The sequence below is a fragment of the Myxocyprinus asiaticus genome, chromosome 18, assembly GCF_019703515.2.
Source record: "Myxocyprinus asiaticus isolate MX2 ecotype Aquarium Trade chromosome 18, UBuf_Myxa_2, whole genome shotgun sequence".
Classification (NCBI taxonomy): Eukaryota; Metazoa; Chordata; class Actinopteri; order Cypriniformes; family Catostomidae; genus Myxocyprinus; species Myxocyprinus asiaticus.
The window spans coordinates 9,066,423-9,090,753 of NC_059361.1; the positions used below are offsets into that span (position 1 = coordinate 9,066,423).

The 24,331-nt window shown below is 40.3% G+C and overlaps 1 protein-coding gene across 1 annotated transcript in view; it reads right to left on the minus strand.

The window, feature by feature from the left end:
• Positions 1 to 1,581: 1,581 nt before the first annotated feature.
• Positions 1,582 to 24,331, minus strand: part of LOC127456481 (carbohydrate sulfotransferase 8-like) — a 243,343-nt gene continuing 220,593 nt past the window's right edge. Inside the window, exons 3-4 of the mRNA XM_051725000.1 lie at positions 7,140 to 7,174; positions 1,582 to 5,074 (exon numbers count right to left, since the gene is read on the minus strand). Of these exons, the coding sequence (XP_051580960.1) occupies positions 3,947 to 5,074; positions 7,140 to 7,174 (1,163 nt within the window). The 3' untranslated portion in view covers positions 1,582 to 3,946. The remainder of the gene's footprint in view (positions 5,075 to 7,139; positions 7,175 to 24,331) is intronic.

A 24,331-nucleotide genomic window follows, 5' to 3' on the forward strand; every position in this document is an offset into this window, starting at 1 on the left:
GAAATTATGATCCAACATGAATTTTCTTGATAAAAAATATGATCATGTCTGGTAACGTGCATGTAAAATGGATAGAAATAGCATTTTAGCTTAGCGTAAAGCTGACAATTTACACAAGGTTTATTTCTATTTCTTCTGCTCCAAACTTACTTCAAACTTACTTCTCTGTCTGCTCGAATGTAACACATCATAAGAAAGTGTTTCAATGCTGTTCAAATGCACTTTGGATCACATCATTTATATGTATAAATCTTTTCCATCTGAAAGGACTAAAATCTCTACAGTAATCAAAATACTATTTGAATGTAACTGTATTCTAATTACCAATTGTGACTGTAGTGGAATACAGTTACTTGCATTTTTGTATTTTAAATACGTAATCCCGTTACATGTATTCCGTTAATCCCCAACCCTGCATATCCTATATACAATTTAACACTAACTACATTGTTCTGGGAAAACTAAATTGTCTGACCAGCAATTAGGACTCATTTACTAAAGGTGAGGTGATAAGGTGACCAAATATGTGAAGTATAGTAGGTCATTTTATTTATTGGCCCCTGGTCACCCAACAATTTCTAAGTGGCCCATGCCATATGTAATTTGAGTATCCCTGATCTGAACATTTAATAACTTTCAAAATGTTGCAAATTTATATAGCTAATTAGAATCTCTGAAATTATTTATATATATATATATATATATATATATATATATATATATATATATATATATATATATATATATATATATATACACACACACAAATGTAAATTACATAATCATTATTTGTCATTTTCAGTTTTGTTAAAGGTGATTCAGTCAAAAGATTTTCAATAACTGTCCAATAAGTGAAGGGATAGTATTTGGGTTAAAAGTTCCCTTGTTGCAGGGGCTAAAGGCCCCTTTTTTTTTTTTTGTGGTAATAAGTGGTAACAGATTTATTATGAGGAATGTTCAAAGTGGGCTCCAATAACAATGGAGATGCTTTTGTTTGTAGAATACTTCACGTTAAGAAATGCTGAATGTGATTGAAATGAACAGAAAAATGTGCACCCTTTTCTGAAGTGGTTAATTTGAAAAAAAATAAATAATAATAATTCTATTACTCAAAAAAGCATCTTGCTGTCTCAAAAGTATTTGCATAATTTGACAAATTCTGCCCTATTAGTATTGCCCTTAATTATACACTATATAACTATAATCACCTGGGGGCCTTTTAAAAAAAATGATCAAAACAACCTTTCACTATTATTTATTTTTACACAAATGATCTTGTTCCATCAATATTCGATAAAAAGAATTGTAAATTTTTTCAATATTGAAACACTTTGTGACCAGATTTATTATTATTATTATTATTATTTTTTCATTTTCCTTAAGGGTTGCCTTTAGCCCTACCCTATTATTTTATTTTTATTTATGAACAGTGGGATTGCTCGGAAATGGTTTACAACACTTACTGTAGAATGACCCATGTGCTGCTGATGTCACACAAGTCTAATGTTCTAAAAACTCTTTATGCTGTCAAACAAAGACAATTATGCAATCATAAAAATGAAGACACATGAAGACAGCAAGTCCAAAGACAAATTTACTGACACTTCGCAGGGCGAATCGCACCTGCAGATTTCACTTTTTCCTGAAAAACTGGCAGTGTTAAATAAGGCAAAGGGGTTATAGATCATATAGGTTTGTACAGTTTTGCACCAACAACAGTTATACATTCACCAGTTACTTTATGTGTGATATCATACAGATCTATATATGTAGAAACATATTCTAAAGGAAGTGCGAGGGACAAAGGTGACAGCAGTATTTCAGATTATACACTCACCACACATACAATTCCTTATATCTCCATACAACATAAATCTGCTCAGTTTGATTTCTAATAAACAAAAATACTCAGGTTCACTCAGGTTGACCTACAAGCAAGTCTCTCTCTCTCTCTCTCTCTCTCTCTCTCTCATACTCACACACACACACACACACACACACACACACACACACACACACACACACACACACACAATCTTTTCACATACTCAAATGAAATCAAACATATTACTGAACAGATGATTAGTGGCTTCAGGGATGAGTTTGCACAAAAGCATTGACCACATCTAAAGCTGTTTTACAAATACATATAAAAAATATAGTCTTCTAAATGCCCTTTTTACAATTATAGATTGATTATAGATTTTTTTGTATTTTTTTTTTTTTATTGTTTTTTTTATATCAGTGTAGTTAATTTTGCTGAGTTATAGAGTGCGGTTTCTAAAGGTAAGTGAGTTTTGTCTATGATAGAATGAAAACTAGATGAAAGAATTATTTCACCATCACAAATTTGACCCTTTTGTACAATGTGAATGCCCCTTCCATGTAAATCAGAGGTGAGACATATGAAATTGATATTTTGTTGGTCGCCTGGTTTCTATTTCTGTGGCACTGGACTGGGTAACCCTGCCCACAGTGAAATGTTATTGGTCCAAAATCCAGCACCCTTTGAAACATGGTGCATTCAGGTCAATGAATTACTGTAATTAAGAGATTCCAATCTTGCAAAAAGCATTCACGACTTCTTAGATTTATAATTATCATAATTCTATGTAAGCTCCGACTCAACAGTCGAAACGTCATGTAAAAAGAACCAATATGGCAGCAGCCTTAACAGTTAAAGGTAGTGAACACATTATTCTGTTTGGCATGCCATTTTATTATGCCATTGTTACCTGTAGCACTGTCTTTGTTCAAGAACATATAGAAGTGAATTAAAGTAGAGATTAAATATTTTGCTGCTATCAACAACAAAGCCCTTTTGGCATTACGAGTGTTGCAGTAGAAACAAATAACTTCCGAGGTCCAAGGATGTGAACAGTTCCGAGTAGAGTTGCCATCTCGTAATTACAGTGATTCGGACAGGATGTGAACACAACATTAATTATCGAAATGACTCGATAACAGTTCGGAGATTCTGCTCGAAGTTGTTCACGTCCTCGACGGAGAAATTATTTGTTTCTATGGCAATGTTTATAACGTAAAAACCAATCCTTATATTTCTTTGTTGTTTATGATGACAACAAAAGCTCTTTTTCTGTTGTACCTGTGAATAAACATAAGTGAATAAACCTGCATCAATTATACAAAACATATATATTTTTATTAATGCATGGTATCTTACAAGTGATTAATTAATTTGCTTAAAACAAACCACGAAGGGTGAGTTATTAGTTGACTAATGTTGTCATATATAACAAATGAATATTTTTTAAATAAAGTACAGAACCATTGGTTTTTATCATTTTTCGTGTAGACACGCCACTTAAAAAGTACCAACTCGGAAACTCATGTATCATCTAGAATTTTGACATTCCCACTAGTAAATATGACTTTGCTGAGTCATTCATTTGCTCAGAACTCGTAATTATTATATTTCTGACTCCACTTGAAGGGCACAAGAGCTTTCATAGAGTTCCCAATTTACAACTTGTAATTAGGAGTTCTGTGAAGACATGAATGTTTTTTTTTTTGTTGTTTTTTTTTTTGGAAGGTAATTCTGACATAAGTTTCTTTTTCTCACCGCATTACCTCAGATATATATATACATACATACATATATATATATATATTATTTTTTTTAATTAGGTTTACAAGCCTTACTATCAGGTCATTTTGTTTCTCAAGTAAATGTAGGCTATCTTGTCTTAAGGATGTTTACATATTTTTCCAGGAAAAATAAAACAAAAATACTGATTAAAAAATGACTGTATGCAGTGTGATTCTTGTGTGGTGTGTACAAAGATGACAAGACTATGGAGTGGTGGAAAATAAGCACACCCCAATGAGTGAATAAGTCTAATGAGACTCTGAACAGATTTTAGCATTGATTGGACAATGGATGGCGCACTGCACAGGTAGCCAACAGATGTAAAAAGAAACAACTTCAGTACAAATCGTTGTAGGGTTTTGAGTAATTAAACATTAAGTAATCCATGTAGTAGAAATCGTATACCCTTTGCCTTTCAGATATGGTCAGATTTGAAAAATAATACTGCATAATCTCAGTGGAAGTTCTGACTGCTTTCGGGTTCCCGTCCTTGAGTGTAGGGTACTCCAGGTCTGCTGGGGCTCCAATACTTCGCAAGAACAAGTTGGCGTCTTCTCCCATGGTGTCGGCTTTTCCGATGAAGTCGTATTCCACGTGGCAAGGATTGCAAAGCTGATTTGCCGGCTCCCAGTGGATGTCCATTCCCACGGGCCGGCGGACGTCCAACAAGTACTTGATGAACTCCTGAAAGGTGACACCGTTTCCGGTCTTCAAAGCCTCCTTCGAGGCGTTCACCCTGTATTTGGCGATGATGTGCTTCCCGAACACAGGATGATAGTAGTCATTCGGGCTCTCAAATTTATCCCTGTACGCAGACACCAGTCGTTCCAGGGGCTCTCGGATAAACAAGATTTTGGTGTGTGTTTCCAGACGCTCAGTGATGCTCTTCCGGTCAAAGTAGTCGAGACGTTTCAATTGATTGGTGTTGTGAACGAACCCGGTATCGATTGCATTTGTGGAGTTGGCAATACCGGCCAGCACCAACAGAACTCTCTTCCAGTTTGAGCACCCAGCTTTGGGCACCTCACAGTAGAGCAGTTTATGTTTGTCTTCAACATAAATTCGGGCCACGTGGTGTGGCATTATTTTTCGAGAAATTTTACTCCGATACTTTGCGCAAACCTCCCGTATGAGCCGTCTACGAGATTCCTGAACTTCTGCCAGGCCCTCCGGCATTGAGACGAACTTTGGCTGTGGACTTTTAGACAGCGTTGAAGTGGACGCGAAGGAGTTTGATGAGTTTGTCACTCCTTGTACCCCCGGACTGGTCTTTAAAAGCTTCCGCTGGAGTTTGGTGATCGGTGGAGAGCTCAGGCTGGGCTCACGGGCCCTTGTAGTGGCAGCCTGCTGGGGCCCCTGAGAGTGTGGCAGCTGCATTGGTGAGATGGGGTGGACGATGCCCTCCGCCGACTGCTGGGTAACTTTGCCATTAATAGCGGAGACGCTGTTCACCTTCTCACTGAACTGGGTGTGATTATTTCAAAGAGAGAGAAAGAGAAAGCAGTAATTATAAATGATATCAAAATAGTTACTTACATGCACTTACAATGGGAGTCTACGGGGCCAGCATTCCGGAGGGTTTAAAAGCAGAAGCGAGAAGTTCAGAACTGCTTTAACTATTATCCTGGTGCAATGTCTTTTTTCACCTCATTTTTTCTTTCTTTCTTTCTTCTGTGGAACACAAAAAGAGAAATTTAGGCAGAATGTTTGCCTCAGATACCATTCACTTTCATTCAAATTCCCTTACAAATAAAGTGAATGGTGACTGAGGCTATCGGTTCTTAACATTCTGCCTAACATCTCCTTTTGTGTTCCAAAAAGGAACGAAAGTCATAGGGATTTGGAACAACATTAGGGTGAGTAAATGGTGAAATAATTTTTTTTAATGTTCAGATGAACTATCCCGTTTACTTGAATTAACACATTCAGCCTGGTTGTTAAATCGGTCTGTAACTATAAAAAGTCTATGTGGAATATTTTGGGAGTCATTTTCTTTTTAGTTGTACTTCAATCAACCACCAGATGGCACTATTACACTGTTCTCTGTACCAACGGATGAATTTTCTCTCATTAGAGACTGACTCTATGACATATTATGCATATCTTTAATCCAGTAATTGAAGAGGATGTTTGCTTAATTCTCCACGTCACCTGATTTACAAAAAGACGTTGCTTGAAGCAAATATCATTTTAACTTCTCAGTTGAATTCATTAAGGTGCAATAAAGTCAATGAATTGAATAATCATAAATCCAGTATTAACGAGGTGATTAGTTTGTTATGAGTCAGCCTTCATTTGATTAGTGACAGCAGGTTACAGCCTGGTAATCTGCCCCTTCCCCCGGGGCAATAAGAGGGCATTAGAGGAGACGAGAAGAGCATTTTAATCTATAATTAATTTAATTTCTGAATTCGGATCTGCTCTGAAGATGGTAAACTGGTACAAACACAGGTTACAGGTTACAAGAACATCTGCGTTGTCTTAAAGGGATAGTTCACCCAAAAATGAAAATTCTCACATCGTTTACCCCAGATGTGTATGACTTTCTTTCTTCTGCAGAACACAAATGAAGATTTTTAGAAGAATATCTCAGCTCTGTAGGTCCTTTCAATGCAAGTGAATGGTGGCCATAAATCTGAAGGTCCAAAAAGCAGATAAAAGCAGCATAAAAGTAATCCGTATGACTCCAGTGGTTAAATCTATATCTTCAAAAGTGATATGATAAGTGTGGGTAAGAAACAGATCAATATATAAGTCCTTTTTTACTATACATCTCCACTTTCACTTTCAGACGTGAAAATAAAACTAAACAGGTGCCCAATGTGACTTTCAGATGTGAAAGTGAAAGTGGAGATTTAAGGTAAAAAAGGACTTATTTATTGATCTGTTTCTCACCTACACTTATCAAATCGCTTTTGAAGATATGGATTTAACCATTGGAGTTTTTTATGCTACTTTTATCTGCTTTATGGACCTTCTGATTTCTGGCCACCATTCACTAGCACCTACAGAGCTGAGATATTCTTCCAAAAATCTTTGTTTGTGTTCAGCAGATGAAAGAAAGTCATACACATCTGGGATGGCAGGAGGGTGATTAAATGATGAGAAATAAAAATGTTGGGGTTATTTATGCCTTAAGTATTTACTATAGTAAACCATGTTTCTCACAGAAACTCAAAAGTTATTACAGAAGTTAATATTGTATATATCACCACTGTCACTAAAAACTGACAGAAAGATTCTGAAAATGTAATAAAGATCAATTAATATGTCATATATTAATTTATTGGCGAATATCACTAAACCTGTCAAGAACATATCCAGGCAATGATAAGAATTTGTGGTTTTTCTTTGTTTGATTTTGGGGTGATATGCGACCTTTTTCCGTGATATTATGATTTTACAGAAGTAACAATAACTGTAGTGACTTACACTCGCTCACAAAACACAGACAAGCACGTGCTTACACACACACACACACACACACACACACACACACACACACTTTCATATAAGCATTGTATCTCACCTCTTTTGATGGAGTGGTACTGCTGAACCTCACACCTGAGAGAGAGAGAGAGAGAGAGAGAGAGAGAGAGAGAGATTAGCATAGCATGTTAAAGATGATAACAGACGTTTTTCACAGGATGTGTTCTTACATTACATCTGCACCATTTTATATGAATGAATTAAATCTTTCTCTGTGTTAACTGTCCTTGACCAAGTGACCATGCTTCACACATGTAATAGAGTACACAGACAGACAAACAGACAGACAGACAGACAGATAGATTTGTCCATTCAAATGTGGATATAAAATAGTCTTACTCAGTTATATCTGAATTGGAGTAAAGCTGAGTCAAACCTGTCTGTCACAGGACAGATCAAAGTCTGAGAGACACAATTTCAGTCATAACTTAGTAGCAGTGTAGGTGACCATACAGTGTATGCTTGCATTTGCCCTAAACTACACCATTATTCACTCAAATAAAACCCTAGAATTGAGTTTTGGTGTTGTAAAGAAATACAACTCCCTCCAGCATGTTGTGTGTGTGTGTGTGTATGTGTGGACAGGTGGTTAGCCACTGGGCCGATGTGACATGGCTTGACTGCATGTGATGGTGCCAGTGTGTATTTGGTGTGTGTGTCTGTGTCTGTGTGACTGAATTAGCTGTGTACTTCTGTGAGTGTGTGTGCCATGTGTGAAAGAGTGTGTGGAGAGCATCTCGTGTCCTGCGGAAGTGTGTGTGTCACTCCACATCAGTCCAATCCAGAGTTCAAGTGAGAGCATACAGCTGCACTACACACACACACACACACACACACACACACACACACACAGTATGAGGTGTTTTTGTTTATACAAAGCAAGTCAATGCTTGCAAAACAAAACATAAAAGCATCATAAAAATAATCCATACTATTGGAGTGGTTTAATCCATGTCTTTTGAAGTGATATTGTCGGTTTTGGGTGAGAACAGACCAAAATTTAGAATTTGCTTGCATACAACTTTACTAATAAATTAACTTTAAAATTGATTAAACAACATTATTTCTTGCGTATTTAATCTGTCACCATTCATAGAAATGTAACTGGATTAAAATTCATTTGAGAGAGTTTGCTTCCAGTTTTACACACTACTACTGTAATTACACAAATATGAAATGTTAATTCTATTGATTGTGAATTTTACGTGGCTGCAAGGCAACAGCATGTAAGTTAACTGTGTTTAAAGGTGCTATATGTAATATTTTTACTGTACTAAATCATAAAATTACCATAATATGTCATTAGAGAATTAGGAATCACGCTAATTTGAAATACTGGCTTCTCCGATAACAATGCTACAGCCAGTATATTCTACTTTGAAGTTTCCATTCCGGGCAGGAATTTCTGTTTATGTTTTGGCCTGTGTGATCCCGCCCACTGCCCACTCACCAATAGTATTTCGACACCACCGGGTTGCCAGATTTGAACAAGTTTGCAGGCAAACAACACTGTGTGCTGCAGCCATGGAAGCCAGCAAATGAACTGGAACAGAGATAACAGATTCCATCTGACCTAAAAAGCCTTGCCATCCATCTAAAAACCACCATGACCAGAGGTGTAGTAACACAAGGATAAATATTGGAGATGCCTTTGGAAGATGGAGACAGCTAAAAGCCCAGAAATCCTTTAAAACGGATGCTGAGTTGGCTAATTTGTGTGTCAACATTCTGGCAACTCGCATAAGCTTCGAGTCTGGGGTGGGGCAAACAACTCTTCAATATTTTGAATTTGGACTGCAGTACCCATTTCAAATGCTTGTTATCAATCTTACATGTAGCACCTTTAAATTCTCTAGATTATCTAGCAACCATGGTAATGAGTTTATCACTTCAGTTTAATACTATTAAAACATTTTATGGTATCCAGTGGGGTTTGGGATCTTTGTGTGGTGTCTCGACAGGAAAGACAACAAATTTCTCAGAAATGAAGTGTTTTAATGGGTTAACACACAAAAAAGAAAAGGTCTCAATTCACCAATAGTAGATAACAAAAAAATGTGTTCCAGTGCACAACTCAGGTCTCTTCTGCTCTTGCACAAACAAAGTCCAGTCTTATTAGGGCAAGCCGCCACCCTCATCAGCTGCACCACCTCATTAAGTGGCAGCTTGGGAATTGTAGTTCTCACCGGTCAGCCATCTTGCCACCGGCCTCATCTTGTGGTGGCTTGAGAGTTGTAGTTATGGGAAGGGCGCCATCTTGCTCTAGCCACCTTGCTGGAACGTATCTCCCTTCTAGCACATGCCCTCTGATGATGAAAAGTACCCCCCTTCCATTGCTCTGAAGTTCTAGGTTGGCCTGCAGAACTGAAGAGGACATCTCGATGGGAGAGGGCGTGGTCCGACATTAACACAAATTTCCTTGCCAGTAAGTAATATCTTAGAGTCTCTAAAGCCCATTTGATTGCCAGACACTCTTTCTTGATTGTGGCATCGTTTTCCCTCATGCTTAGCCAGCCTCCTGCTTATGTGGAGTGCAGGGTGTTCCTTGATCAGTGAGGACCTCTTTTGGGATCCCTACTCTGCTACTGAGAAGGAAAAGTTTTTTGGCAATCTCCTTGGTTGTGGCTTTCCTTAAGGGCATTGCCTCAGGGTAGTGTGAAGCATAATCTAACATCACTAGGATGTACTGGTGACCCCACACACTCTTTGGGAGGGGCCCCACAATGCCCATCCCTATTCTCTCAAATGGTGTTTCTATGATGGGTAGGGGAATCAGTGGATTTCGGTAAGTAGGCTTTGGTGCTACCTGCTGACACTCGAGACAACTGCGGTAATAGTTCTCCACATTTTTGTGGATGCCCGGCCAAAAAAACCTCTTTAGAACCCTTCGTTTGGTTTTCTCCACCCCTCATCAGGATTATAAATATTCATAATTAAAGTGTTCATGTTTACTAGATCATTAACCCATCTGTTAGCATCTTTCCCAGAGAAACATCACTGGTCTCTCACATACACAAGATTAAAACGTCTCTTGCTTTACATTTTCTTTCACTTTGTAGGTCGATTACCCCAAATATTGTAAACACTGTAGTGCTATGAAAACATTGCTCTTTAAGGGGGCTTTCACACTGGGCACGTTTGCTGTAGTCCGATTCCGAGTGCGATTGTTCCCGGTGCCCCCCGCATCTTTGGTCTGGTTTCACACTCACTTGATTCTATTGAACCCCGGTCCATTTGCGTTCATCTTACGTCATCACAAACACGCATGGAGAACACAACGCGACTCATCATACTTTTTATTTTTTTGTAATTTTGGTGCCATTATGCACAGCAGAGTGAACAACAACTGCGTATAAGTACACTTCATGGTGTAACTCATCAGATGTCCAGGGGAAGGCGGCTTGCTGCTGCTTGCAAACAGCATTTTTTGAGGAGAGAGCTGACTGCAAGGAATTCATTTGCATCTTTGTTTACACTGCACGCTTACGCTCGTGTCCAAGGTGACGTTATCGCCACTGTCATCTCCTTTTATACCCTATATTTATAACCTATAAAGTATTTATATATAGTATTTATAAGGTGTATAGATAGATAGATAGATTTCGTCATCGGCTAAAACGCATGCGCAGGTTACTTTACTTCCTGAAGGAGTGCGCACCCGAGTCCGAGTTGCTTTCACATTTACGCGAATCGCGCTACAGTTCCATTGCAACCAAACTCAGACCACCTCCTACAGGTAGTCTTGGGTTTGGTACTGTGGTGCGCTCCCCGGTCCGCATGACAGCTTTCACATTACCAATTTTTCATGCGAACCGTGCTCTGTTTTGAACTAAACTGCCAGTGTGAAAGCACCCTAAGTTTAAGTATAGCAAAAAATTGCTCAACCAATGACGTGAGTTTGGGGGACTATCTGTTTTTTTTTTTTTTGGCAGACATAGGAAGTATTTGGGAAACCTGTTTAAAAACAATCATTATTTTTGCAGTTTGGTGATGCTAGTAGCGCAAAAAATGACACACTTAATCTTTAAGAAACCAGAATCTTTAAATACAATTGGAACCAGAATTGTTTGTTAATAACCATTAGATTTGACAATTCTGGTTCTGATTCCACTTAACAACTCTTTTTGTGTGTGATATTGTTTGTGATCTTACACTTCAGCAGTATTTTGCGACTCTGCATGTGTGTTTCTGAAAGCAGGTCTGTAAATAAATGTTGCTGTCAAGAATGAGCCACAGGCTAAATAAATTACAGTGCAGACGAACTTCATGAGAGCTGTTAATTGGCAAGCGGCTGATTAAAATGCAAAAGAGCTCTTGACCTATTCCTGACTCTCTCGCACATGCCGCAGAAGAAGATGCATTTTAGAGACACTTTTCTAAATGACTGTGGACATGCTGAAAAAACAGAAGCATCAGAAACAGTGGCTGACACGTCCTGTGTCTTTAAAGAAGAATTATTCTGAAGACGATCCATGGAGGGTTTTAATGAGAGCTTGCCATTGTGCAAGCAAGCCGGGGGAACGTTGTAGTTGATTTATAGTGGGAGATCTTCATATTGTTTGACTGAAAGGCAGCAATTTTAACTTGAGATCAGATCGTTACTGCAGCCAGTGTACATTATGTTAACAAACCTGTTGTCTTATGGTCATTCTTGACCCGGAACAGGTAAAGAATACATTATAAATACTGCATAGTTTTTGGTACTGGAACCAAATGTTGTGACTTTGTCAAGACCATCAAAACAAGAAAATGTATTTTTGTATATAAAGGTTCAAGAGAAACGATTTAAAACTAATTGTTCCTTCCATTGTCTTAACGGGTCAATTTTGACCCTTATGGAAAGAACCAGTTGTGACCTTTCACCTTTGGACTTTCTGGAGGTTTTACAGCTTTAAATATATATATATATATATATATATATATATATATATATATATATATATATACACTATACTGCCAAAAGTATTCGCTCATCTGCCTTTAGACGCATATGAACTTAAGTGACATCCCATTCTTAATCCATAGGGTTTAATATGACGTCGGCCCACCCTTTGCAGCTATAACAGCTTCAACTCTTCTGGGAAGGCTTTCCACAAGGTTTAGGAGTGTGTTTATGGGAATTTTTGACCATTCTTCCAGAAGCGCATTTGTGAGGTCAGATACTGATGTTGGACGAGAAGGCCTGGCTTGCAGTCTTCGCTCTAATTCATCCCAAAGGTGCTCTATCGGGTTGAGGTCAGGACTCTGTGCAGGCCAGTCAAGTTCTTCCACACCAAACTCGCTCATCCATGTCTTTATGGACCTTGCTTTGTGCACTGGTGCGCAGTCATGTTGGAACAGGAAGGGGCCATCCCCAAACTGTTCCCACAAAGTTGGGAGCATGGAATTGTCCAAAATCTCTTGGTATGCTGAAGCATTCAGAGTTCCTTTCACTGGAACTAAGGGGCCAAGCCCAGCTCCTGAAAAACAACCCCACACCATAATCCCCCCTCCACCAAACTTCACAGTTGGCACAATGCAGTCAGACAAGTACCGTTCTCCTGGCAACCGCCAAACCCAGACTCGTCCATCAGATTGCTAGATGGAGAAGCGTGATTCGTCACTCCAGAGAACGCGTCTCCACTGCTCTAGAGTCCAGTGGCGACGTGCTTTACACCACTGCATCCGACGCTTTGCATTGCAGTTGGTGATGTATGGCTTGGATGCAGCTGCTCGGCCATGGAAACCCATTCCATGAAGCTCTCTACGCACTGTTCTTGAGCTAATCTGAAGGCCACATGAACTTTGGAGGTCTGTAGCGATTGACTCTGCAGAAAGTTGGCGACCTCTGCGCACTATGCGCCTCAGCATCCGCTGACCCCGCTCTGTCATTTTACATGGCCTACCACTTGGTGGCTGAGTTGCTGTCATTCCCAATCGCTTCCACTTTGTTATATTACCACTGACAGTTGACTGTGGAATATTTAGTAGCGAGGAAATTTCACGACTGGACTTGTTGCACAGGTGGCATCCTATCACAGTACCACGCTGGAATTCACTGAGCTCCTGAGAGCCCATTCTTTCACAAATGTTTGTAGAAGCAGTCTGCATGCCTAGGTGTTTCATTTTATACACCTGTGGCCATGGAAGTGATTGGAACACCTGAATTCAATTATTTGGATGGGTGAGCGAATACTTTTGGCAATATAGTGTATATATACATACATACATATATATATATATATATATATACAAAATGTCCCTTTTTCAGGACACTGCATTTTAAAGATAATTTTGTAAAAATCCAACTAACTTTACAGATCTTTATTGTAAAGGGATTAAACAATGTTTTCCATGCTTATGAACCATAAACAATTAATGAACATGCACCTGTGGAACGGTCGTTAAGACACTAACAGCTTACAGACAATTAAGGTCACAGTTATAAAAACTTAGGACACTAAAGAGACCTTTCTACTGACTCTGAAAAACACCAAAAGAAAGATGCCCAGGGTCCCTGCTCATGTGTGTGAACGTGCATTAGGCATGCTGCGTGGAGGCATGAGGACTGCAGACGTGGCCAGGGCAATAAATTGCAATGTTCGTACTGTGAGACACCTAAGACAGCACTACAGGGAGACAGGAAGGACAGCTAATCATCCTCGCAGTGGCAGACCACGGGTAACAACACCTGCACAGGGTTGGTACATCCGAATATCACACCTGCGGGACAGGTACAGGATGGCAACAACAACTGTCCGAGTTATACCAGGAACGCACAACCCCTCCATCACTGTCTGCAGTAGGATGAGAGAGGCTGGACTGAGGACTTGTAGGCCTGTTGTAAGGCAGGTCCTTACCAGACATCACCGGCAACAACGTTGCCTATGGGCACAAATCCACCTTCGTTGGACCAGACAGGACTGGCAAAAAGTGCTCTTCACTGATGAGTCGCGGTTTTGTCTCACCAGGGGTGATGGTCGGACTCGCATTTATCATCAAAGGAATGTGCGTTACACCGAGGCCTGTTCTCTGTAGCGGGACCGATTTGGAGGTGGAAGGTCCGTCATGGTCTGTGGTGGTGTGTCACAGCATCATCGGACTGAGCTTGTTGTCATTGCAGGCAATCTCAACACTGTGCGTTACAGGGAAGACATCCTCCTCCCTCATGTGGTAACCTTCCTGTAGGCTCATCCTGACATGACCCTCCAGCATAACAATGCCACCAACCATACTGCTCGTTCTGTGCATGATTTCCTGCAAGAGAGGAATGTCAGTGTTCTGCCATGGCCAGCGAAGAGCCCGGATATCAATCCCATTGAGCACATCTGGGACCTGTTGGATCGGAGGGTGAGGGCTAGGGCCATTCCCCCCAGAAATGTCCAGGAACTTGCAAGTGCCTTGGTGGAAGAGTGGGATAACATCTCACAGCAAGAACTGGCAAATCTGGTGCAGTCCATGAGGAGGAAATGCAATGGAGTACTTAATGCAGCTGGCGCCCCCCCCCACCTTTTGTTCAGGGACACATTATTCCATTTCTGTTAGTCACATGTCTGTGAAACTTGTTCAGTTTATGTATTAGTTGTTGAATCTTTTTATGTTCATACAAATATTTACACATGTTAAATTTGCTGAAAATAAAAGCAGTTGAAAATGAGAGGATGTTTCTTTTTTTGCTGAGTTTATATTGTACATCTATGTATCAAATTTGACCTCAGAATATTTAGCATTTTCTCAAATTTAGGCCCTTGGCCCATACTGTTTTTACACAAAATCGGACTAAAAGTGCAAATTATATCTACATACTAAATACATGCAAAATAATAATGGTACTTACTGAATTAAACATGGAATGTAGTGGGATCATGTGACAACATTATAGCATACTACTGCTTGATATGTTTAATGTTGCATGCTGCAAACTGTCTTCCAAAAAAATATACAGTGTATGTTATGGTATAGTATATGCAGAAAGCAGTCTGGATTAGTTCTCTTTGTTTACACCAGCCACACATCACTTCAAACACTGGCGGGCCTTGGACTACCTGAGTGCTGATTAAACTGCTGTTCAATGAAAGGAGATATCAAACTAACCAAACAGGCCCTGGATGCTAACCCAGCTAGCGGCTAACTTTCTCTCAGGATACAAAAGGAAAGTTCTGAAACAACAGCAAAACGTCTTATCGGACCAAAACCAGCAGAGCCTGAGGGTCTCTCTGTCTGTGATGAGGACAGGAGAGGCTGCGGGTCGTTTCAGAAACTCTTTGTGGCTCAGATATTTTGAAGGTTAGCTGACACCAGTGTTGGGGAGTGAGTAACCAACTAAAAGAAGAGACGCAACTATCTGAAAGGAATATTACGGGTTCAATAAAAGTTAAGCTCAGTTGACAGCATTAGTGGCATAATGTTGATTACCACAAAAAATAATATCAGAGTGATTACTTGCACCCAGGCGTAAATAGCACCTGCCACACAGTGAGGCTTTTTGCACCCCAATAGTGTAGTGGAAACATAGAAATGTACAACTAACTGCATTGCAAGCATTGCTGCAGTGGCATGAGGCATAACAATGGTACGAATGATTTTTTTTCGAGTTCGCCTTTGTCCCACTCTTTTTCCCATTCTGTTTCCTGACTCCACTCTCTCAATATTTTCTTTATTACAACTTCTAATAATAAATAAAAATGCCCTCACAAAAATCGAGATTTCTGGCATACTTGCCGCAAGTTTCCCACAAATTCGGTACTCATTATTTTCACATGCAAACGAGCTTTGTGGCAAACTCTTTATTGTCCCCAAAGGTTTGCTGCAGGTTCACCCCTACCGGTGGAGAGCTCCAAACATTTGCAGTGAATCACAAACTAATTTGCAACTGTATATACGCAATGCTGACAGAGGGACAGGCCTTCAATCAATGGCGAAACTTTCGGAATGTTTGCGCAACATTCATTTATTATGTGAGAGTTTCGAGATATGTGATGAGGTGGACCGGGGCTCATTTGAGACATACTTTGACACCGATAGTCTCACACACAAATGCTATTGATCAATTCATCCTTAACATGAGTGTGTTAACCGATCTTAGAACTTATATTTGTAAATCATTGTCATGGAATACGTCTCAAAAGTTTTTGAAATGCAAAAGCGCATTTACATATATTTTCTTTAATACAGAGCACAACAGCCTGACATTTATTTGCGCATTAAATTACAGATATGAAATGACCAGTGTGTTTGTGTGTAATGTATTGTGAGCTTACAAAACAGTGTATAATATTTGTGCATTTTGTTATAAGCAGTCATGAGAATCTTTGATTCTGTGTAGTAGTAAAATAAAGCTGAGTAACTGGATCTCTCCCCCCTCTCCTCTCCCCTCCACTCCGCTGCTGGCCACGGCCACTTTCCTTGGCATTTTTGTAAAAACTGTGGTGTAAATTCAACAGCACTGAATCAGCAGCACTGTTTATGAGATCAGCCTCATGTGTCTGTAACCGGTCCTGCTCGACCTGCTCCGAACGGGATTTGAACCGGCATCTCCGGCATGGGGTATGGGCACGCTAACGAGGAGGCTAAAGGCTACAGCCTCTAGCGTCAGTCACTAGTGCGCCTCTTGAGGCCAGGGCAGTGAGGTTTACACATACCGCACAGCTATCACGTATCAGCCGGCTCCCGTTACATGCCTTCCTTGCGACACTACAATACATTTTAAATCCCTTTTCTGTACACACCTCATATAAAATGCAATTTTTAGCTGTCTCTGGACCAGCACACGGTGAAACCGTAAGTGGCTTTCTTTCTAAACCGTAAATCAAACATGGCCGTCATATGCAACTAGCCAATTAAGGTACTTTCTAGTTTTATTTTATTTAGTGTAGGCCTAAGTTTATTTGTTACATTTAAAGCTGTAAACCTAATTAAGATGCTACTTTGCAACATGATTACTGTTCTGAACATAAACGCATAGCAAAGTTAGCTAATTTTTGTTAGTAGCTTGTAGAGTAGCAAACCACTTTTTAAAGGGTAGTTCGACAGCAGTTTAATAACTACCTTAAATTATGAATAGCTAATAGTTTTGGAAGCTAGTTTCCCCAACATTGATTGGAACCAGTTATCTGACTGGTCAGTAGTACACATATTACCTGTCAAAGGCAGGTCAACAAACCAGACTTTGACTTGTCCAGTTGGTGACTGGGGAAGAAGGCCAGAATTCTGAGCTGTTAGCTGCTTTCAGCTGTCAGAGGGAAGAACTTGAGACCTTCTGCACACTAAAAAAAACACCAACTCTGCCCTGTGTGATATTATAGCACTGCTCCTGTCCCCAACACCGCTGGCTCTTTATTCATTTAATTCTGGCTACACACACACACACACACACACATGTTGGTGCAGCTATCATTATGAGGACTCTCCATAGACATTATGATTTTTATACTGTACAAACTATAGATTCTATCCCCTAACCCTACCCCTGAACCTAACCCTCACAAAAAACGTTCTACATTTTCAATAAAACATTGTTTAGTATATTTTTTAAGCGATTTGAATTACGGGGACACTAAAAATGTCCTCATAAACCACATTTATAGCATAATACCCTTGTAATTACCAGTTTGTAACCTAAAACAAGTCCTCGTAAACCACTTAAACCTGCCACACACACACACACACACACACACACACACAGTCTGCTGTAGGCTTGAGTTTCCGGCAGAATTTCTAATCTTTTATTGTTTTTCCTGCCCTCTGGTTATTCTGGGCTCCATGTCTGTGCTGTCTGTCTCTCGCTCTGTATGCTGCAGGGTTGTGCGCCATTCAGAATAGAATTTAGAATGCCTATTCTGAATTTGAATTGAAGTAGCAAACATAATGCACAATTGTTATTTAAATTAGAATTATGGTAGTAGAATTAAAATGGAATGAAATTAAAAGAAATTTACAATGTTATCTGAAAACCACGAGTGCATTTACATGTACAATCTTACACCAATTACTCTTAATAAGCCAAAAACCTCTCTGGTCATGTTAACACTAAACGGTTTTCCTTTATCAGGTATGATCATAAATGGTTTAAGCATAAACTGACTGACACAGGTAGATTTTTGCCTATTATCTGGATTTTAGATGTAAACACCTTTAATGACATTCTTACCAGCTAGTGTGCAAGTGTTGTGCACCTGTAGCAATACCAATTGTGTTTTTTACAAAATTAACAGTAACCAATATTAATTCTGTTAAAAAATATTGTTCATTGTTAGTTCATGATACCTCATGCATTTACTAATGTTGAGAAATGCAAACTCATTGTAAAATGTTACCATATAATTTTTTGTTAGGAGCTTAAAGACCCGCCCCAAACTCACACTATTGGTTGAGCCAATGTTACTTTGTGGGGCGTGGCCAATTAAATTAAAATTCAAACTCCTGAATTGAAAGAGAGCTAATGCTGCATTTCATTCAAAGTCGGAAATGGGAAATTCCTACCTGATATCTCAGATCTCCATTCATAAAGGCATTCCATTGCCAGATGCTTGGAAGATGACGTGTAAGGGAACAAAACTGCAATGCTTCTGTTAGCTTAGCAGGGGTTCGACTGTCACCAGAGACATATCCAAGGCCAATTGATAAACAATGCTGCAACGCTAGCATTTGTGTTACAGGTCTGCTATAAAGAGAGTATAATTTACCATGTTTTGAACACCTGTCTCTGCAAAGGTTTGTTAAACAATCTTTTATATCATGTAATGTAGGAATTTTAACTCATTTATTGATATTGTTTATCACTAACTTGGCACATCTCCCTGGGTGCCAACATGTTTGTGTGACGTCACGCACCTGCATCTTGGCGAAGTCGGAGTTAAAGATTTCCGCACGAGTTTCCAAGTTGAAAGTGTGAGTTGGAAGTTGGACATTCCGACTTTCCTAGCTGAACGGAATGCAGCATAACTGTTAAAGCTGAAGTATGTAATTTCTAAGACACTAGTGCCACCGAATGGAAATGCAAAAATAAACAATGTTTTCAAAACAGCTTTCTGAGTACGCCCCTCACCTGCAATTGTTCAAGCAGTCAGATAGTACCGCCCCAAACTCACGCCATTGGTTGATTAGCGTTGTTGGCTGGAGTCTAAGCAGTTCGCTCAAAACAAAAAGGAATTTTTCTAGCGTCACAGAGACAGTGTTAACAGTTTTTGAGAAAATTAACCAATGAATGGCTTACTGACAGTTGTCTCTGCATATTAAGCTAAGATAGAAGAAATAATTTGTTCACTGAAACATTTACATACTTCAGCTTTAAATTCAGAATTTTGCCCAAGCCTGCTATGCTAACTGTGATATGTGTCAGTCGTGTATATGATGTTCTAGAAGAGCTGTGTTGGTTCCCTCTGGATCTGTGCATGCTAATAAGAAGCAAGTGACCAAAGGCACCATGGGACATGACAGAACACACCTGACTGATGGGCAGAGACTAAAATAAACCTTTCTGCCATCAGGTGAATCTCTCTGTCTCTAAAGTCTCTGATTATGTGGCATTCCTTGAGGCCTGATACACATACTCGGGCAAGTGCTGAGAAGGAAAACACTCAGAAAAATTACAGCCTCATAAAAATAGCACAACACTGACCTACAGCGAGAGAGAGAGAGCAGTGACAATGTGTTTGATCAATAGTGACTGCCCTCCTGCTAGCTATGAACACACACACACACACACACACACACACACACACACACACACACACAGTCTCACTGTCTGACTGGTTTTGATCTTTCAGAACTGTGTAACATTTAGAATAAAATCAAACCATCAGATTCTGTCACTTCCATGTTGTAGAGCCGAGGAGGGCGGGGCCGGGCTGGAATGAGGCACACCCGGTCCCCAATCAGCCTGATGGGGCGCGCGAGGGATAAAGGCGGCCGGGGACGACAGTTCGAGAGAGAGAGAATTACAGACAGCTGTACTGTGTGTTTTTTAGTTGTGTGTTTTGGTTGTGTTTCGGTTAATAAATTATTATTTAAGTTGTCAAGCCGGTTCTCGCCTCCTCCTTTCCACTAAACCCCCCTACACTGGTGCCGAAACCCGGGAAGGAGGAGGGATTCCCGTCGCAGGGTCCTCGACACTGCCGTCCACCCAGGGGAGCGCCGCTGCCGTCCGACGGGGGACGGAGTAGCCCGACCACCCGGACGCGGGGAACGGCCGCCGTCCACGAGGCGAGTGGGGACGGGACTCCCCGACCGCCTGGAGCAAGGGAGCCACTGCCGGGGGCGGAGGAGTGCCCTGCCGTCCCCCGGGAACGCGGAGGGGTCGAGAGAGGACCGCCATCCGGGGGGAGGAGGGAAGCGACTCCCCGACTGCCTGGAGTGGTAGGGCCGCTACCAGAGGTGGCGGAGGAGAGTCCCCACGGGACGCCGGGAACACGGAGGGGCGTTCTGTCCGCTGGGGGTCAGAGGTCTGACTCCGGTCCGCCCGGGGAGGAGCGGCTGCAGTCCGTCTGAGAGGGTGGAGTAGTGATCGGGGACCACGCGACGGCGCATCAGAGAACCGGTGAGTTTCTTTTTCTCTCTCTCCTCTCTCTCTCTCTGTCGCTCCGTGTTGGCCTTTCCCTCGCCATTTTGTGTTGTTGTTTTTCCCTCCTGTCTCCTCCCAGGTTGAGGAAGGCGGGGAGGACCCACTGGCAGTCGGGGCATAAGGCACGCCCCCCCCCCGGAGAGGAAGGGTGGGGGGGATGTACGTCATGCCGGGGGCTCCCCGGCCTGAGGCAACGCCGGGAGGAGTGTAGAGCCGAGGAGGGCGGGGCCAGGCTGGAATGAGACACACCCGGTCCCCAATCAGCCTGATGGGGCGCGCGAGGGATAAAGGCGGCCGGGGACGACAGTTCGAGAGAGAGAGAATTACAGACAGCTGTACTGTGTGTTTTTTAGTTGTGTGTTTTGGTTGTGTTTTGGTTAATAAATTATTATTTAAGTTGTCAAGCCGGTTCTCGCCTCCTCCTTTCCACTAAACCCCCCTACACATGTTTTGACTAATTTCATTATGCTTTCAGCTACCAATAAGAGTGAAGTTCTCTCAGCTCCATTTAATACATTTTACTATGTTACAGTATTTCGCAAGTTAATGTAATCCTGCTTAGAGGATAGTGTAAACGTGTGTGGCTTGCCATCCTGGGCGAAGGGCTCGAGGCTCGAGGCTTGACCTGAGCTCGAATACTCCCCCTGGACTTAGATTAGTTATTAATAAATAGATAGGAGGAGAAAGGGAAGGTGGAGGGATGCCAGAAGACTTGACGCCATGTAGAGGTAAGCGGCTGTTTATATACGCTTACTCTGGTGATTGGTCGGATTAAATGACCTTGCTTCTCCCGAACCTAGTTTATAAAACTCCATTTAAATATAGGGCTGAGTATTGATAGATTTCCTGATTCGATTCTGATTCACAAGCTCTCAATTCGATTAGATAACGATTCATATGGGTATATTTCAGTTATATATGGGTATATTTCAGTTCAGTTATGTCTCTTTTGCTTACATATGAAAGAAATTCTCTCCCAGCTAATGCTGTTAATTATACAGTGGAACTTTGTTTTTAATTTGACTAATTATATTTTATTAGTTTTTCATCATTTTGGTCACATTTTTTTTATTTTTATGAACAAATCCATGTATTCAATCAATAAATGAGATATTATATTTTATATATTATTTTTTGTTACATGTGTATTGTTTAATTGCTTAATTGTTTAATTAGTTACTATTTACAGGTATTTACATTGATTTGTTGAACACGTGCCAAACCAGGCATTTCTGTAAAGAGTGTCTGTAGATGGGCACATGTTAACGAGAGACTTGAATGGCTTTATCTCATCTCTGCTATGCCTGATTAGAAAATTGTTTTTATTTTCTTGTTGTTTTTGATTAACAACTGACTTTAAAGAACAGAAAGGGCACTTAATGACAAATGGGTGTGCGTGGATCTCATCTTTGGACATACATTACTCTTATTTTTATTACTATCATTAACTTTTACTCTTAACACGCAGTGAAAGGATCTCTCTGCTGAATACTCTACCACTATATTACAAAATTACTTGTGAGTGAAATCTAAACATTTACAGCCAGATGCCAAATATAGAAATTTAAGCCCATAGCACAAAATTTGGTTGCTAATGGAGTGATTTCCTCTCATTAACCTAGTTTCCTTCCACTTTTTGTTTTGTTATCGACAAAGTGAAAATGCATAAAAAAATGTTTTTGCAAAATGCAAATGAGAAATTTGCTGTCTTCTCCCTGCTTCCATTCAAATGGCTTTTATTGACAAAAATGGTGTGCGTGATGACGTCATGCTTAAAAAACACTTTGTCGCATAAGTTTTGGTTTATCGCAAAAGAAATCTGACCATACAGAAATGTGTGTATATTGCTAATTGTGTACCTTTCGCCTCCCATATGTTCCAAATTTTTTCCCCTCGAAGTTTTGGTAAAATGGGGAGAGTATTGAGGCAAATGAAATTAGCCAGCTTACTGTCATTTTAATTTCACAAATAAATGCAATCAGAAGATGAAGAATTGCAATCAAAAGGGAGCAGTTGCCCTTCTGATAGGACTGTAATATTGGTCCTGATGTTGCGCCTATTGCAGGTTGTCACTGGTTCCCGAAAGCAAATATTCATGGCCCTGTTCAAGCTGGCAACCTGCACCAAGTAGTGGGGAAAACTTTCGGTCTTAGTATAAGAACCATCCATCGATGTGCATATGCTGTGTGTACAGCTATAAAAGAAAATTAGATGCGGTGTAATATCAGGCTTTACATATGATACATTCCTGATATTCAATAGGCTATTTTGAACAATCATCTAATCTAAAGCATTGCCATCAGAACTGCATTATGTCCCGCATATTTGTCCAGCAACTTTTAATGACCAACTGAACTTGATTGTCATCTAAAATGAATTTTAGTGTCATATTGCAATTTACATTTTCTGAAGAAGCTAATGTGATCCGAGGTAAAGAAGGTTAGATTTAAAATATTTAAAAGTTTTAAAATGTTCAAAAGCTAGTTTTCTGAAAGTGAACTCAGCATTGGACAAAGAGTTCTGATAGTTTATAGTCTTGAAAAAAATGTAGAACATTCTGAGAATGTCATTCAGCTGACTTTTTTCCATCTACAGAACAGGGTGAAGCTAATTTAAGTTTGTGTAAAGAAAAGGCAATTATATAGGCCTAACAACATAATTTTTTCATTTGGTAATACATTTTTTTATTTAATGCTTTATTCATTTGGTAATTTATTTAATTTAATACAGGGAATTTTGCTGGCATTTTTTCAAAAGTAAGCTAAACATTAATTTAATAGAATTGGGCTATATGTTAGTGTTCCAAAAAAGCACATTGAAGCTTTTCTCCAAGTATTGTATATTTATTTTTAATTTAAAACGTCTTTGTGCACAGAAATGATATGTTTTTTGTATTGTGGGCTAATAGACTGTCGTCTATTATTTTAAATGGTGTGTGTCATGATACACGAGACCAAACAGTCGAGTAAACTCAAGGTTAACTTTTATTGTTTTTTGGATTTTTCCCCTTTTTCTCTCAATTTGGAATGCCCAATTCCCAATGTGCTATTTTTTAAGTCCTCATGGTCGCGTAGTGATTCACCTCAGTCCAGGTGGCGGAGGACGAATCCCAGTTGCCTCCGCGTCTGAGACCGTCAACCTGCGCATCTTATCATGTGGCTTGTTGAGTGCGTTGCCACGGAGACATAGCGCTTGTGGAGGCTTCACGCCATCCACCGCGGCAACCACGCTCAACTCACCAAGCGCCCCACCGAAAACGAACCACATTATAGCGACCACGAGGAGTTTACCCCATGTGACTCTACCCTCCCTAGCAACTGGGCCAATTTGGTTGCTTAGGAGACCTGGCTGGAGTCACTCAGCATGCCCTGGGATTCGAACTAGCGAGCTAGCGAACTCCAGGGGTGGTAGCGTAATTTTACCACTGAGCTACCCAGGCCCCAACTTTTATTGTTGAGCCCATATGAGTGATACGTCTCACTCTGCTCACTGCACACACACAGCAAGAACTAGAAAAAAACCCCGTAACCTAGCAATACTGGACAGTTCAATAACCAATCACAATCTGTTATGTCTCATATCGTCACAGTGTGGAAAAGCAACTTTAATAAATAAACAGATGAATACCACGATTAAATTAATCGCAAAGAGTGGCCATTCGTTTGTTCTCCATGCACTTGTCGATGACAGGT